General features: G+C 39.8%; 1 protein-coding gene across 2 annotated transcripts in view; it reads left to right on the plus strand.

Moving 5' to 3' along the window:
* NHS (NHS actin remodeling regulator) overlaps positions 1 to 17774 on the plus strand; it is a 48117-nt gene extending 30343 nt beyond the window's left edge. The window contains exons 1-6 of one of the 2 annotated variants that reach the window (XM_030807004.1): positions 1929 to 2059; positions 3218 to 3410; positions 6072 to 6203; positions 7135 to 10116; positions 10429 to 10555; positions 13638 to 17774. In XM_030807004.1, the coding sequence (XP_030662864.1) occupies positions 3251 to 3410; positions 6072 to 6203; positions 7135 to 10116; positions 10429 to 10555; positions 13638 to 14244 (4008 nt within the window). In that variant the 5' untranslated portion in view covers positions 1929 to 2059; positions 3218 to 3250 and the 3' untranslated portion in view covers positions 14245 to 17774. Of the gene's footprint in view, positions 1 to 1928; positions 2060 to 3217; positions 3411 to 6071; positions 6204 to 7134; positions 10117 to 10428; positions 10556 to 13637 lie in introns of those variants that run through there. The other variant, XM_030807003.1, reaches the window with a different exon arrangement.
* Positions 17775 to 18113: the final 339 nt, after the last annotated feature.

Consider the following 18113-nt stretch of genomic DNA (forward strand, 5'->3'; position numbering starts at 1 on the left):
TCTGAAAAAATAAAGATAGGAAGGAAGGAGGGAGGGGGTTGGGAGGGAGGGAAGGAAGAAAGGAAGAGAGGGAAGGAGGAAGGAAGGGAAGGAAAAAGGAAGGAAGAAGGAAGAAAGGAAGGAAGGAGAGAAGGAAGGAAGGAGAGAAGGAAGAAAGGAAGGAAGGAGAGAAGGAAGAAAGGAAGGAAGGAGAGAAGGAAGAAAGGAAGGAAGGGAGGGAAGGAAAAAGGAAGGAAGAAGGGAAAGAAGGGAGGGAAGGAAAAATGAAGGAAGGAGGGAAGGAAGAAAGGAAGGAAGGGAGGGAAGGAAGAAGGAGGGAAGGAAGAAGGAGGGAAGGAAGAAAGGAGGAAGGAAAAGAAGAAAGGGAGGGAGGAAGGAAAGAAAGAAGGAAGGAAGAAATTAGGAAGGAGGGAAGAAAAAAGGAAGAAGGAAGGAAGGGAAGTAGGAAGGAAAGGAAGAAGGAAGGGAGGGAGGCAAGGAGGGAGAGAGGGAAGGAAGAAGGAAGGAAAGAGGGAGAGAAGAAGGAAGAAAGGAAGAAAGAAAGAAGGAGGAAGGAGGGAAAGAAGGAAGGAAGGAGGAAGGAGGGAAGGTAGGAAGAGAAAGAAGAAGGGAGGAAGGAGGGAAGGAAGAAAGGAAGGAAGGTAGGAAAGAAGGAAGGAGGAAGTAAGGAAGGAAAGAAGGAAGAAGAAGGGAAGGAAGGAAGGAAGGAAGAAGGAGGGAAGGAAGAAAGGAAGGAGGGAAGGAAGAAGGAAGGGAAGAAAAAAGGAAAGAAGGAGGGAGGGAAGGAAGGAAGGGAAGGAAGAAGGGAGGAAGGAAGGAGGGAAGAAAAGGAAAGAGGGAAGGAAGGTGGGAAGGAAGGAAGGAGGAAGGAAGGAAGAAATAAAGAGAAGGAAGGAAGGAATAATAAGGAGAAGGAAGGAATAATAAGGAGAAGGAAGGAGGAAGGAAGGAAGAAATAAGGAGAAGGAAGGAAGGAAGGAATAATAAGGAGAAGAAAGGAATAATAAGGAGAAGGAAGGAGGAAGGGAAAGAAGGAATGAAGGAGGAGGGAGGGAAGGAAGGAAGGAAGGAAGTTATCCCAGTATATTATTTCATTAATGTCATAGATTTGGCCTAACCAGTATACACTGTGTTGTTTGCACGTTTTTAATTTTTTCTTTTTTTGCATTTCATGTTCATAGTTTAACAGCACCCGTTCGCCCTCCCCCACTGAATGTTGCCACATGACCCCGTGGAGTAGAAAGGTATTGGTTCTGAGAACATTCCTTCACGGCCCTATCCCACTCTGTCCAGACACTCTTCCTTTTTTCACTCTTTTAACTTTATGGAAAACTTTCTTGTTTCTAACTAACGGTTTTTCTTTAAAATCAATTTAAAAAGTGGTATTTTCCTAACTTGAATTAAATAGAATATAACTTAGACAGTCATGCCATTTGCCTTTTTCCCCCATTCACTGCCCCCCACTCTGCAAACTGCATCACCTAACACTACTCTTGGACTTTTTGTAGTCTGGCAGAGGAAACTTTTCCTATATTTAATTTATCAGAACTGTAAATGTTCAGCTTCTCAAATCAAAAAAGGAGAACAAGACAAAAGGATTCTCTGGCAGCCAATCGTCCTGTCACCATTAAATAAAAAGTGCTTTTGGCTGCTGGTCAGAGCCTGTATCAGGTCACTATCCTGTCGACACTTCGCAGTCCATTGTTATTCAAGGAAGGAATTGCCTACAAAATGAAGCCTCTGGTGGTGGGGGGTTTCTCTCTAGTGCTCATTCCCTCTCTTTGTCTCCCTCCCTCTCTCTCTCAATCAGTTTTTTTTTCTCTCTCTCTCTCTGTATGCACCAAACTTTTTTTCTTTTTGGAAGTTACCTAGGAAACAAAGTCTTTTGTTCTCGAACTTTATTTGAGCTATTCGCTTCGCTGGGAATCTGCACAAAAGCTGAAGAGAGAAAGAAGGTTGCAATATTTTACTAAAACGTTCATGATGAACACATTTTTCCCAAGGGGGGAGTCATATCCTGTTGGGTGTGTTGGGGGGATTTGCAGAAACCTCTGACAAGGTAAGTAAATGCCGGGGGTCAGTTTAGACAAGTGGCTCTGGAATCAGCTCTTTAAGGGGACTTGAGAACAGTTCGTTTGACAATAGGTGAAATCCTCTGAGTCAACAGGGCATGATATTTCCAAATGTAAAGACAGGAAATTTTTTTTGATGATCCTAATTTTAGGGCAGAATATTATTAAAGTCTTACTGGGATAACAGCAAAAGATATTTATTTTATACAGATACCCACCTTCCTCCAAATTGTGTAGAAACCCAACCCTGAAATCAAAACTGGGATGGAGCTTTTTAAATAATCTGGGCTAGGAGCCCAACCCTGAAATAAAAGTTAGACAATATTGATATTTATCAAAGGTTTGGATGGAGAATTTTCCAATGTCAGGTAGAAATCAAAGCCCCTAACTATACAGCTGGAGGAAAAGTCTCGCACCACAAAGCTGAAAAGAAAATAAACTAGGACTGTTTTACCTTCCCAATTTGAAAAATAAACTCACTGGAATATTTTCCCCCAGTAACAGCATGTGTATTTTCCACTATTGTTGGTGGGGGGAAATTCTTCACTTTTGCTTTCCCATGTGCATACAGTGTTCATGAGACTGAATTTTTAAAATGTTATTCAAAAATGCCGTAGACCTGCAGTGAAATTAACTCCTCGTGTTTTAATGCGGCTTCTCAGATTTTAGGTTGGCTTGTCCTTCAGGTGATGGGTTCTGGAATGTCTCCTGACTCCAGGTTTTCTGAACCTTTTCATAGGTGTCTAACTCATCTTCTTCCTTTGATCCTAGTCATCTAGAGATCTCAAAACTTTTCATAGAAATTTATGGTGAGATAGCTTGAAAGTGGATCTGTCTTTCATTAGAGTAGAGACTCAGTTTTCTTTGGTGTAAAGTTTGGGGATTTCTGGCTACCTTGTCTCTCCTGTTAATTCCATTTAACCTGAGAAGCATGTTTATTTAGCCCATTTCTTTCCTTTTGTGTTGCTTGACTATTGAAATAATACTTGCAGTTAGTTGTGCTTACTAACTATTTCTAAGAATTCTTCCTTTGTCCTAAGGGCCTATTTCTAACCTCATTTTGTCTTCTCTAAACTAGGAAATTCCTTATATGTGTGCTTATGTATAAGCTATGATGGCTGAACCTGATTGTACTTTGTTTGCAGTCCCATCCCCCAGAGGATGAAGATACAGATGTCATGTTAGGGCAGAGGCCAAAAAACCCAATACACAATATCCCTTCTACACTGGACAAGCAGACCAACTGGAGCAAAGCACTACCTCTCCCGACGCCAGAGGAGAAGATGAAACAAGATGCCCAAGTGATTTCTTCTTGCATTATTCCCATCAATGTCACTGGTATCGTTCTGGTTTTTTCTTAGGGGCAGTCGGGTCAGAATATTCTGTGTATTAAATATGTTCAAAATCTGTGCTGCTAAGAATACCATTTTGTAAACAAGTAATGCCTTTTTGTCATCAAAATACAAACCCAGAGGATGTTCGATATGCTTTTGTCAGGTTTTGAACATCAATTTACATGTTTTCCGCGGGCCACTTGTTATGTAAATTATGGACAGTTTCTTTTTGAAAAAAATCACCAAATAGCTCTTTGGCCATAGCTGACTGAAATAATGGAGAAAGCGGCAGTGATTAATCATATGATAATGATGTGTGGCACTGCAAGAAAGAAAACAGCAAACCCAGGCTTCTCAAACTGCAAGTAATGGTCCTGTAGGCCAACTAGAAAACTGTTTTCATGCTTCCTTGGATGAAGGTAGGCTTTTTAAAAAAGACTGTTAAGACTTCTGTATTGATTTGGGGGATTTTTGACCTAAAAACATATGGATACATAGATGAAGGCCGAATTCTATTTTAAAACCAGCAAGGCTGTCTTCCTTTCACTCTCTTTTTTTCTCCTCCTGTGTACTGAGAGTGTGAATATTAGTCTAGATAGAATGGAAGCATAGCCAGACCTTTCTGAAAAATTTATTGGCAGCAGTTATAAATTCCACAATTGGATCTAGTAATCTTAGTTGTAAGTAAAATAATGTTATAAAATATTCTAACTTTCAAAGACATAAATGGTCTATCCATTGGGCTTTCTTACATCTCTAATAGTTACATTTTAACTTATTTGTATATTTAAAATTTCAAAACAGCCATGTTATGACTGATTTTCATATTGGTACCATGTGACTAAAGATTGCATGTCACTTGAGATGCATGTTGCACACAGCTATTATTAACCCCACTCAGATTTCTCTCAAATAAAGTGGGGAAGCAAATGGACCAGATATCTGGGATAGATATTATTTTTTTTCCTGAGAAAAAAGGAGTCCTAGTTCATGGGTCTGTGGTGAGTTGGGAGTTAATTTTCCTGATGACCTATTCAACTTGTAAGATAAATTATTCTAAAGATGTGCCCCTATCTGAGCTCCACAATCTAAATGGGATGTATTAGGGGAGTTCAGCTGCCAAAATGGATCATTCTGGCACCCTCTTAAGCTAATTTTCATTTCTGGAAACCTCTGATTATTAGCAGCACGTGCTTTTTTCATGGCACTGTAAGTAAAATCTCATTTTCAAATTTAGTGCTATGATTATGGGCCATTATTTTATGATTGAGGGAAAGGGACACTTTTTCCTTCTGCTTTATTTCAGGAACTCTCTGATTAAAACTTAGATCAGATGTTGATTTCAAGAGCTTTAATGAGAACATTGTTAATGATGTCCACATAACACAAAATGTCTGCGTCTATATATAATGCATTCTATAATTACTAAGATCAGAATGAAGGATTTTAATTTGGGGTTGGAACTAAGAAAAATTCCATTAGTAAGAATTCTCCAATAATATTGTAATTATTCATCATATGATATCTCATACAGATTTTTCAAAGTGAGTTCTAGAAACCGTTGGCACTGTGACGTTAAACAGAACTCAACTCTTTCATTATACAGCTGAACCAAGACTTGACATACCACCCAGCCCCATGCTTAACAATCAGGATAAATGATGAGGTGACCAAATTCCAAAGCACGGCATTGTGGCTTTCTGAGGCAAAGCTCACTCTGAAAAATCCATGGTGCAGACAACAGTTTGAGTTCCTCACCTCCCCTCTCATCATTCTAGTTGTGATGGGACTGCATGTAATGTTGATAATGTGATTATGGAGAGAGAAACTAACAAGCACCATGGTTTGCCCTCTGTGTTTACAAAAACAAACCTATGGCATAAAGACTGGGAATTCCAGCTTTACAGTTGGTATACAGAAGGTGGATCCATTTAAGTGCAGAACTGGGGACTGCCTTGTATGTTTATTTTATATTGAAAAGACATCTCATGCTAAACCAGAAAGCATTCAGTTTAGTAAACAGAAGAAAGTAGACAGAGTTGGGTGATGCTTTAAAAAAACAAATCCTTAGACTGTTGAGTTTCCTCACAGGAAAAGAGGTGTGTGTGTGTGTGTGTGTGTGTGTGTGCGTGTGCGCGCGTGCACGCGCGCGCACATGGGGAATGGGAGAAGGTTTGGACCATAAGAGATGGAGGGAACAAAACCTCACAAAGATGGCTTTTAATGAAGAAATGGTCAGGATATGTTAGCTGAGCTAATTCAGGTTATCATCCTGGCTGCTGATTTACTATGCAAAGGTATCAGCTTCAGAGAGCCCAGAAATAGATCAGTAAATAGTAGTAACTAAAGGTTATAAATCCTTAAGGAGCCATTTCTGTGTGAGAGGGATTTTTTGGATGTCTTTTTCTCTTCTTTCTTTTGATTTTTCTTCTTTGCTTGTTTTTGTTGGCAGTGCAAGCTGTTGTGGAGAGCTGCATTTAGAAGTAAAGCTTAATGTACTGCAGCATAATTTAAATAAGAGCTGAATAACAGCTCCCTTATATTTGTTCACAGGCTTAACCCAAACTCTTTCCTCACTTCCCATCAATAAATATCACTGTGTTCCAAGTAAATGAAAATTTGTTTGCCATTTCTAAAGCTAATGAGACCTATTTGTGGGTTGCAGGAGTTGGCTTTGACAGAGAGGCTAGTATACGCTGCTCTCTGGTTCATTCACAATCGGTACTACAGAGGAGACGAAAATTGAGGAGGAGGAAAACCATCTCGGGTATCCCCAGAAGAGTTCAACAAGAAATAGGTGTGATATCAAAAAATGTTAATGGTTAACATTCCTCCGCCTAGTACAGATGATAGGGAGATGAAATAGAAGAAATAGATGAAATAGAAAAATGATTAAACATTTTAACTTGTAGAGGTTTTAAAATGGTGTGTATTTGTTTTGTATTCAGCAAGCCAGGTGGTATTACTTTTTAACTCTCTATTCTTGACTGTGAAGGTTTGACCTTCTAGATTTAGGCATATACATTCAGGTCTTACGGCTGAAATATAATACTTAGCTGATTTTTGAAAGTTTTATTAAGGTGGAAATTGAATAAAAAGTAGCAGGAGTCAATGAAAGTTTTCTTTTTGGAAAATTGTAACTTAATTTAAGAGAGATATACTTTCATGTCATTAATTATTTTAAAAGGTAAATTCCAGGCATATGCAATGAAATATTGAATATTTATAATATGATACCTTTGGTGACAATGTTTCTGTTTAGTGCATTTAAAATATCTCTGCCTATGGTTTTAAAAAAATTATTAGGGTATCATCTCTTGCAAATAAGATTTTTATTTCTGATAATGAGACCTATGATTTTTATTTCATCATGTTTATATTACAAAATAAAAATGAAGAGTAGTGGCCAAAAAGATAAAATGTACTTTAGTTTTTAAAAGTAGTCACTTAGTGTGGCAAATTAATGTGATAGTGAAGAGAGGGATAATTCACAAAAGACATAAAAGCATATCTTCTCTTGGTATGTATATATACATATATGAGGGGGACGTGTATATACACCCTAAAGCATTTTAACTCTCTCCTAATTCTTTATATTGATTTTTTTCTGTTAAAGAAAAAAAAAAACAGCTCTAACCTGCCAGCCCACAGATCTACAGACATAGCTCAGAATGTCTGTTGGTCTGCTGATATAGAAAATATCTCACTGTGCTTTCCATGTGCCCTAGATTCTGATGAATCACCAGTGGCCAGGGAAAGGAATGTGATTGTGCACACAAACCCAGACCCCTCCAACACTGTCAATAGGATATCCGGAACCAGGGACTCTGAGTGCCAAACCGAGGATATTCTGATTGCTGCGCCATCCAGAAGGAGAATTAGAGCTCAAAGGGGTCAAAGCATTGCAGCTTCCCTTTCTCATTCTGCTGGCAACATTTCTGCCCTAGCAGACAAAGGTGACACCATGTTTACTCCTACAGTGAGCAGCCGCACAAGATCTCGGAGCCTTCCCCGGGAAGGTAATAGAGGTGGGGATGCTGAGCCCAAAGTTGGTGCTAAACCCTCAGCGTATGAAGAGGGAGAGTCTTTTGTGGGTGACCATGAAAGAACCCCTAATGATTTCAGTGAGGCTCCAAGCAGCCCGAGTGCCCAGGACCACCAGCCTACTTTGGGCCTGGCCTGCTCTCAACATCTTCACAGCCCCCAGCACAAATTAAGTGAGAGGGGAAGGTCACGTCTGTCCCGAATGGCTGCTGACTCTGGCAGCTGTGACATCTCTTCCAACTCAGACACGTTTGGGAGCCCCATCCACTGCATCTCCACTGCTGGCGTCCTCCTTAGCAGCCACATGGACCAGAAAGATGACCACCAGTCATCCAGTGGCAACTGGAGTGGGAGCAGCTCCACGTGCCCCTCGCAGACCTCAGAAACCATCCCTCCTGCAGCTTCTCCTCCACTTACTGGCTCTTCACACTGTGACTCAGAGTTGTCACTAAACACAGCCCCTCATGCCAATGAGGATGCCAGTGTTTTCATGACAGAGCAATACAATGACCACTTGGATAAAGTGAGAGGCCATCGGGCAAACTCCTTTACCTCCACTGTTGCAGACCTGCTGGATGACCCCAACAACAGCAACACAAGTGACAGTGAGTGGAATTACCTACACCACCACCATGATGCCTCCTGCCGCCAGGATTTTAGTCCTGAGCGTCCCAAGGCAGACAGCCTGGGCTGCCCAAGCTTCACAAGCATGGCCACTTATGACAGCTTTCTGGAAAAGTCTCCATCAGACAAAGCGGACACTAGCTCTCACTTTTCAGTAGACACGGAAGGATACTATACCTCCATGCACTTTGACTGTGGTCTCAAAGGTAATAAGAGCTATGTCTGTCACTATGCAGCCCTGGGCCCAGAGAATGGCCAGGGTGTAGGGGCTTCCCCTGGTCTTTCAGACTGTGCCTGGCAGGACTACTTAGACCACAAGAGGCAAGGAAGACCAAGCATCTCTTTCAGAAAACCAAAGGCAAAGCCAACCCCACCTAAACGTAGCTCATCATTGAGGAAGTCTGATGGAAACGCAGATATTTCTGAGAAGAAAGAACCAAAGATAAGCAGTGGTCAGCACCTGCCTCACAGTTCCAGGGAAATGAAGCTGCCTCTTGATTTCGCCAACACACCTTCTCGAATGGAAAACACCAATCTTCCCACCAAGCAGGAACCTTCTTGGATAAACCAGAGTGAACATGGCATTAAGGAACCTCAGTTGGATGCTTCGGATATTCCACCATTCAAAGATGAAGTTGCCGAATCCACACACTATGCAGACCTCTGGCTCCTAAATGACTTGAAAACAAATGATCCTTATAGATCTCTATCTAATTCAAGCACCGCTACGGGTACCACAGTCATTGAATGCATCAAATCTCCAGAGAGCTCTGAATCCCAAACATCACAATCAGAATCAAGAGCCACCACCCCATCTCTTCCTTCTGTTGACAATGAGTTTAAACTGGCTTCACCAGAAAAGCTGGCTGGCTTGGCATCTCCATCAAGTGGCTACTCAAGCCAGTCTGAAACGCCAACATCCTCTTTCCCTACAGCTTTCTTTTCAGGTCCATTGTCTCCCGGAGGTAGCAAAAGAAAACCTAAAGTCCCAGAAAGAAAATCCTCACTACAGCAACCCTCTTTAAAAGATGGAACTATATCACTGAGTAAAGACCTTGAACTTCCAATTATACCTCCTACCCATCTTGATCTAAGTGCTCTTCATAATGTCTTGAACAAACCATTCCACCACCGTCATCCACTGCATGTTTTTACTCATAATAAGCAGAACACAGTAGGAGAAACACTGAGGTCGAATCCTCCACCGTCCCTTGCAATTACACCAACGATCCTGAAATCTGTTAACCTTAGGTCCATCAACAAGTCTGAAGAAGTTAAGCAAAAAGAAGAAAACAATACAGATCTCCCTTATTTAGAGGAAAGCACACTCACAACGGCTGCCTTGTCTCCAGGTAAGATTAGGCCGCATACAGCAAATAAATCAGTATCTCGTCAATACTCCACCGAAGACACCATACTGTCCTTTTTAGACTCTTCTGCAGTTGAGATGGGACCAGATAAACTACATTTAGAAAAAAACCCTACTTTTGATGTGAAGAATCGCTGCGATCCAGAAACCATAACATCAGCTGGTAGCAGTCTTCTAGATTCAAATGTCACAAAAGACCAACTGCGTACAGAGACTGAGCCTATTCCAGAAAACACACCAACCAAAAACTGTGCTTTTCCCACAGAAGGATTTCAGAGGGTCTCTGCTGCCCGCCCAAATGATTTGGATGGTAAAATAATACAATATGGACCTGGTCCAGATGAAACTCTAGAACAGGTACAGAAGGCACCCTCTGCAGGTCTGGAGGAAGTTGCACAACCTGAATCTGTGGATGTAATCACATCTCAGTCAAACTCACCAACTAGAGCAACAGATGTAAGCAATCAACTTAAGCATCAATTTGTTATGAGCCGCCACCACGACAAAGTGCCTGGTACTATCAGCTATGAATCGGAGATAACACCTGTAAATTCATTCCCTGAAAAATATTCCAAGCAGGAAAATATTGCTTCAGGTATTTCAGCCAAAAGTGCCTCTGATAACAGCAAAGCAGAGGAGACCCAAGGAAATGTGGATGAGGCTTCATTGAAAGGTCAGTCACTGATAACTTTGTCATAAAGGAAATGTGTCTCATGGCACTTCCTGGAATTTTTTCTTATGTTCCCAATAATACAGTACAGCCCTGGGTGTTGGTTTTCCTCCACTATTTCTTTGCACTTATTAAAACAATTGAGATGAAAGCTTTTGTTACTGGGTGAGTAATTTTTGACAGGTATCTCTCTCATTTTTAAAAAATGGCAGCAAGGTAATTTCTGTTTGTTTGTTTGTTTGTTCCCTGAGTCAGTGAAGTACGGTAGTGTGCTGGGTAACTTCCTCTTAAAGATTCTCCTGTTCTTATTTTAAGAATCATCACCGAGTGATGACTCCATCATTTCACCACTTAGTGAAGACTCCCAAGCTGAAGCAGAGGGTGTGTTCGTGTCTCCAAACAAACCTCGAACAACTGAGGATTTATTTGCAGTCATTCACAGGTGAGGCAACATTACCAAGTCCCCCAAAACAAAAGGTACAACAAAGGTTTTGCCCCTTCAGGTACTTCTCACAAATGCAAATACAGGAAAGCTTTTCGTAATTGTAATACATTCAGCAAAAACAAAAGCAAGCAAAGAATAATTTTTCCAAATCAAGTTGATAGACTGACATGCAAGTTGGGAAATAGGATCTTTATATAGAGTTTGATAGACCTCGATTGAGAGACTTTCGTAAGAGTGGCTTTATTTTTTCCCAGGAAAAGACATTCTGGAACAAGTTTTTATGTGAAAACAATCTGTGGTGAAGTGACTTGGAGTGAAAGCTCAAACTCTAGTGTAATCTCTGACTTTTGAATACTTTCTTGAACCTAAAAAATATGATCAAAGCTGTAGCCATATACCAGCAGAGACAAACAGAAGTTGATTCACCATGGATGCACCAAAATCTCAGAAATCACCACTAAAGAACTTATTCATTTAACCAAATACCACCTCTTCCCCCAAAACCTATTGAAATAAAAAATAAAAAAACTCACATTGTACCCTATAACTATATACAATTATTTGTCAGCTTAAAATAAAACTTAGAGAACACACACACACACACACACAAAGTTGATTCACAAAACAGTCTCAAGTTTGAGAAAAGACAGTATGTGTTCCTGTCCATTTTATAGCTCAGAACAAGTAATAATTTCTCTCTGTTTTTCTTTCTTCTTAGAACTTAAATTTCTTTAATAGTACTGGCCTTCATCCCCAAAATTAATGCCCATATTCCGTGAATACAGGTCCTTTGGGTTGCTTTTCCAGGACAGTGTTGTGTCCATGCTGCAAAGGCATATTTCCTCATCTGCCCTAATAAGCCCTTGTGATCCGTGGTCCATATTTGCAAAAAACATTCCTTATAGCTGATGACCAAAGAACAGAGCAGGAACTAGCCCTTGGACACCTAATCTACAGCCAACTGAGCTAGCCAATCATGATGTGCCATGCCTCCTCCTTTCACAAACACGACTGTCTTCTTACACCTCGGGAACCTAGATGGAACTCCCGAGAGATATAACTTGGGGATTGTCTTTTCTACCTCATAAAGTTATCATTTTTGAAACAAATTCATTGCAAGCAGCTTACAGTCTTTTTCTCCTGGAATTCTACTTTTTATAGGAATTTCTGTTTTCTGTTGATGTGGTTCTCTCATAAAGAAGGAGTACTGCTGTTCAACAATTGTTTTAAAAGGAGCCAATCAGAAGCACCTTCTATGTATACCTTAGCAGGCATACTTCTCTACTCAGAGGGTGAAGAACCATTAGTTTCTTTTCCTTCACCCCTGTGCCTAGTCTAAGCTCTGATTATATTTCCCTCACCCCCACACTTTATCTTCAATCCCAGGAAAAATTACTAAACTGCTATGTAAGTTAAAAAGCTATGTAAGTTAAATAGTTACTCCCAAAGGACCAAATGCTAGTGTATGGAATAGTGGACAGGATATAAATAGTGGGGTCACAAAGACCTGGATTTGAATCCCAACTCTGCCACTTACTATGCAGTCTTGAGTAAGTTAAAACCTCTGGACCTATTCCCTTATTGCACATGGGAATGCCTATAGCTCACATATTTGATTTTGATGATAACATTTTTTGTGTCTAGAATATGGTAGGGGCTAAAAGCCAATGTTAGTTTGAAAGCCCTAACTTAGTGGAGTGCTAGACACTGCCATATACAAGATATCAACCACAGAGGTTTCTGTGAACCAAAATCAAGCAGATCTACACTTGTGAAGCTCACATTTTCTCTACTGTATGAATCTTTAAGCTGATGAAAGTACATGCTGCCTATCAATGAACTGAGTCATACTGAAGATCCACCAAATTTATGCCTGCTGATTTACCAAAGAAAATCAATAATATGATGATGGGTGTCAAGGTTCAATAGATGTATTGAGTTTGGTAATCTTAGACTTGCATTTGTGCAGGGTTTACTTATTTATCTATGTACTTGTTTATTCACATCACAGCAAAAAGAATTATTTTGTTTTCTTGAGAGCTTACAGTATACAAAGCTTTAAGAGCTCCAGAGATGGTCTGGGATTTCAATTCCCCACAGAGAGCTGGCTTACTGCTTAATATGCTCTTGATGCTCTTAGGAAGCTATAGGAAATGATATTTGCAGCCCAAGATGAATTGACTTAAAACGTCATTTAATTATGTTTTTATATGGAGGGATTTTAAAAGGTAGAATAGTATAATGTCTGCTGACATATCCATCACCCAGGATTATCAACTGTCAAACTAGAGCCAATCCTGTCCCACCCACACCTCCATCCACTTGCTTTCTCTGGTATTATTTGGAAGCCAATCCCAGACATCAGATCATTTCATCTGTATTGCAGAGACAGAGTTAATAAGAAAAAGTTATAGTCTTTCACCCCCGGAACCAGAAGTATAGTTTAGTTAGCAGTATAGTTTCTTTTTTTTTTTTTTTGAGACAGAGTCTTGCTCTGTCGCCCAGGCTGCTGGAGTGCAATGTCATGATCTCAGCTCACTGCAACCTCCGCCTCCTGGGTTCAAGTGATTCTCCTGCCTCAGCTTCCTGAGTAGCTGGGATTACAGGCAAGTGCCATCATGCCCGGCTAATTTTTGTATTTTTAGTTGAGACGGGGTTTCACCATGTTGGCCAGGATGGTCTCAAACTCCTGACCTCAAGTGATCTGCCCATCTCGGCCTACCAAAGTGCTGGGATTACAGGTGTGAGCCACCGCGCCTGGCTGTTAGCAGTATAGTTTCTTAAACTTTTACAAAGTATCCTCTAGAACCTCTAGCCTCCACTTTAGCCATTATCTGAAATGATCATCTCTAGGACCTAATTTGTGTCCTGGTTATCAGAGAATTTCTCTCAGACTGTGGGTGCTACAAGGACAAGGAACGTATCTTACTTTTCATCTCTATAGCCCTAATGCTTAGTATCCCATCATATAGGACAGGCTCAAAATGCACTTTAAACAGATGTGTGAATGCGACTGAATATTTCAGTTTCATAAAAACGTGGACTGAGATGTTTGCCCCATTTTCTCCTTTTCTCAAAGATCCAAGAGGAAAGTACTTGGAAGAAAAGATTCCGGGGACATGTCTGTTCGAAGCAAATCGAGAGTTCCCCTCGGCAATAGCAGCAGCAGCGCCAGTTCCATCACTGCACCCAGCAGTAATGTGACAACCCCCAACAGCCAGAGGTCTCCTGGTCTCATATACCGAAATGCCAAAAAGTCCAACACATCCAATGAAGAGTTTAAGCTGTTACTGCTCAAGAAAGGCAGTCGCTCAGATTCCAGTTACCGCATGTCTGCCACTGAGATCCTGAAGAGCCCCATACTGCCCAAACCTCCTGGGGAGCTCACAGCAGAGTCCCCTCAGAGCACCGATGATGCCCATCAGGGGTCACAAGTGGCTGAGGCATTGTCCCCACTCTCTCCATGCTCCCCACGAGTTAATGCAGAAGGCTTTTCCTCGAAGAGCTTTGCCACCTCAGCATCAGCAAGGGTTGGACGTTCTCGGGCCCCTCCTGCAGCCAGCAGCAGCCGCTACAGTGTCCGCTGCCGGCTGTACAACACGCCCATGCAGGCGATCTCCGAGGGAGAGACGGAAAATTCTGATGGGAGCCCACATGACGACCGCTCCTCCCAGAGTTCAACATAGACTGCCTGTACCAGGCTGCCTGGCAAAGGCCAAAACCCTTACTCACATGAGGATGGAGGAACAGAATAGAGGACTTGGGAAAAGTCTCAACTTGATGGGGTAGCATCACTGCTAAGCAATGAATGAATTTCTAAATACAGTATGTGCTGGGTAAACAGAAAGTGGTTTAGACATTCTTGATTAGTTTCCATGTTCTAAGTAGCTGCAGTCTTTCATGTTTTTCTTTAGCATAGTTTGATTTACGCAATCTCCTTCCTTGTGAAAATAGAGGATACAAAAATGTCTAATTTTCATGACACCTAGAAAACGTTTTCCCAGAGCTGCCTATTCAGAAAATAAAGCCCTCACTGTCATTATTCTTTAAGAAGATGAAATTACTCTGGAGGTTTGGTATTTTTTTACATTAAAACAAACTAAAGCAAAATTTAGAAGAAAGAACTACACATATGTAAATACCATATTTTTGATAAAAATGTGTAAATAGATTTATCAATGATGAGTGGACATGTGGTCAATTATCTACTGCACACCAACTGTTTATAGAATACACAAAAATAAAATGTAATAACTGTATTCTGTGAATACCATTTTCATATCAAATGCCATATTTAAATGTCCACCAATATGATTTCTGAGTGGTAAACCTCAAATATGAATTTTAAACTGGTGAACTAAAGGAAATATTGAGGTCATATACTGAAATATGAATAATTTAAAATAATGAATTCAGATGCAATCATTTTTGTGACAAATTGCAGCACCAAACAAACTAATAGCAACTCATGGCTGTGATTTGTTGTGTGGTAATTTGGACAGAATGAAAAGCATGCTTTTGATTTTTTTTTTAATCAATGAGAGAAGTCATCATTCTCAACACAAAGCCCTGAACAACAGCATTTGACAGTGTCCTTTAGATTTTAATTTTTTCAATGGATTGCTTTAAAGAGAATGAGTAGGGAAAACAGTAGTTAATTTTAGGTTATGTTTTATATTAGGCTACTGGGGACATAAATGGTCATAATTAATGACTATAATCGTTAAACTCCTTAAACAGTTTAGAAATTAGCTCCAGGTTCTTAAACTAACAAAAATAAAACCCAAGCATGCCACAGAGCTATTGATTAATCAGTAAGTACCTGTAACGAGTTTTCAATGAAGCTTTCTCTCTGTGCTGATGAGATTCATGCTACCTAAAAATTAACAGAAATGACACTGTGAACAATGTAGTTGGAAAATAGGTATGTGTATATGCATTATTTATATTCATTGTTAAACTGGGAATGGGGAACAGCTCTGGTTCACAATACTACATACAACTGAGTTTTTGTCTGGTTTTACTAGTGTCTGCTTGATGGCAAAAGGGGAGGGTGGTGGGTGGGAGAGGAAATGTCGGGGCAGGTGCTCTGATAAAATAAAGGCAGGGAAACAAGCTGAATTACTTGAAATTACTTGAATTTTCTTGTCTTAAAACTGAAAAAAAATGTAGTTACAAGTTAAAATCTGCAAATGGTTTTTACACCTCTGATTTTAACATGAACTGATACTAATGTTTGGAATCTTATGTCAGAAATACAAGCAGCTACGTACTTAGAATAGGTTTGGAATGGGAGAGGTAGAACGTAGAGAGAATTAAGAAGGGATCTGACTTATAAAAGACTAGAATGTGATTAGAATGATAGAACATACCAAGGTTACCAAGAAATTGACAAGCTGCTGGCTTTAAGCTTATGCAAGTGGTAGTTGGGAAAGTAGGAGGTGTGGAAGGGGATTTGCATTTTGGATTAATTCATGCAAAATGAAGGAGGAAGCCTGGTCTAAGAAGATACTGTCTTTCAATAGAAATGATTTCTAAACTGCTACAGATTAAGAATAGATAATCTGATTGCTGTTGTTTTGTTTGTTTGGAAAGAAAAAAAATGTCTGGCTTCTTCTACTATTTGTTTTCACCACCAAACTGTGTTAATAAATTTCTTGTCATCCTTGTATGTAAAATGGGTGCTGGGGGTGGAGGGGTATAAGAGGAGGGAGAGTCAGAGTGTGTATGTGTGTGAGTGTGAGTGTATGTGTGCGCACACACACACTGGGGATAGATAAGCTACCTGGTAAAGGGTTTGAACATTTACAAAGTGTTACACTTTTTCTTAAAAGAAAAATGTTTTGGGGTTTGAATAAAATGGACCATCATTTGTCATTGGAACCCATTAATTAAGAAAACCAGCATGGTTTGACACCACATGGGAACATGAATAAATCTGTATCATGATTTGAAAAGTACATCTTGCAAAGTTTTAAAAATAAAGTTTTTAGGCAAATGCGATAAGAAACCATCATTTCCAGTCACAGTAGGTGATCTTTTGTAATTTCATAAAAGCAGTTCGTTTGCAGTGTGGCTTTTGTGTAGTTAGGGGTTTTTTAAGCATGAAGAAAGGTATGTGGGCTTTAAAAGTGATTCTAAATCTTGAATAGAAAACACATGAATTGGCTTTAATAAAAATGTCACCTTTTTATTATTGACATTAATTTAAGTAATGGTACCATATATTTTTTAAAATACATATTGACTTGAATTGCGAGGCAATAAGATACCTTCTATATGTAATGATCACAGAACTAACCCTTATAATATAGTTTTACTTATTTTGTTTACTCTAAAAATCTATAGCAGAGTTTCTCTATTTTATATTTCATAGATTTAAAAAAACCAAATAAAGATGGATTTAAAATTCACTGTGGAAAAGAGTATTGAGTTACAAACTGAGAAGAAAAAGCAGGAAGTTCCCTAATAATCTGGAATATTCTACATGGCTTGATTACATAGCAAAGAAGACCAAGATTTAGGGCTGTCTTTAACATCACAGCCGTCTTGAAGCAGGGTACACACGTTAGGTATTGTGAAGAACATCAATCCGAACTTTTCTTCTGTTGTTTGCACTGATGCGATTTTTTGTTCTTTTATGTTTATACAACGTATCTATGTTGTGTAGGGGAAATTTTTTCATTTTTTAAAAATTCTACTTTGATTTTGTTGTTGTTTTGTTTTGTTTTGTTTTTGGCTAAGTAGAGGACATGGACTAGTTGTAGCAAACAAAACGTGCTGTTTGCTCTTGCCAAAGGTCAGTGAGTGAGTGCATTTGCTGCAGTGGTGGCACGTAGAGAACTAGATGGTAATAAAGATTTAAAACTATGAAGAAGGTTACAGTGTAACTATTTTGGTACTAGAACCAGTTCATGCTGGCCGAAACGACAATGGTTTATGGACTTGCATCCATTTTGTATTTTTGTAATATTTGTAAATATGAACTTTTTAAATTGCTGCAAAGATGGTTTCTTTTGTAAGATGTTTTCAACGTTTACATTCAATCCAAGCCTTTGTATATTTTAGAGCTGTGCAACACTTTAAGTCTTGTATTTATTTTTAGTAAAAATGGTGACAGTTTCATTGTGAACCCCTCTCAAAAAAAATGTATCAGAAAAGTTTGATTACCTAGAAAGTGTGTATAGAAACTGCAAATAAACGTGACTGCAATTAACCTGTTTCTCTCTTCACTGTTACGTAATTGATTTCTTGGGGCTTCACAACAGTGTTTTACAGGCAGCAGGACATAAGGGCAGGATCTGTTATGGCAAAAGTAGGAACAAAAAGAACATAGACCAGCCTGTCCAACCTGGTGAAACCTGTCTCTACTAAAAATACAAAAATTAGCTGGGCATGGTGGCAGACGCCTGTAATCCCAGCTATTCTGGAGGCTGAGGCAGGAGAATCGCTTGAACCCAGGAGGCAGAGGTTGCAGTGAGCCGAGATCGCACCACTACACTCCAGCCTGGGCAACAAGAGCAAAACTCCATCTCAAACAAAAACAAAAACAAAA

The sequence above is a fragment of the Nomascus leucogenys genome, chromosome X (assembly GCF_006542625.1).
Source record: "Nomascus leucogenys isolate Asia chromosome X, Asia_NLE_v1, whole genome shotgun sequence".
Classification (NCBI taxonomy): Eukaryota; Metazoa; Chordata; class Mammalia; order Primates; family Hylobatidae; genus Nomascus; species Nomascus leucogenys.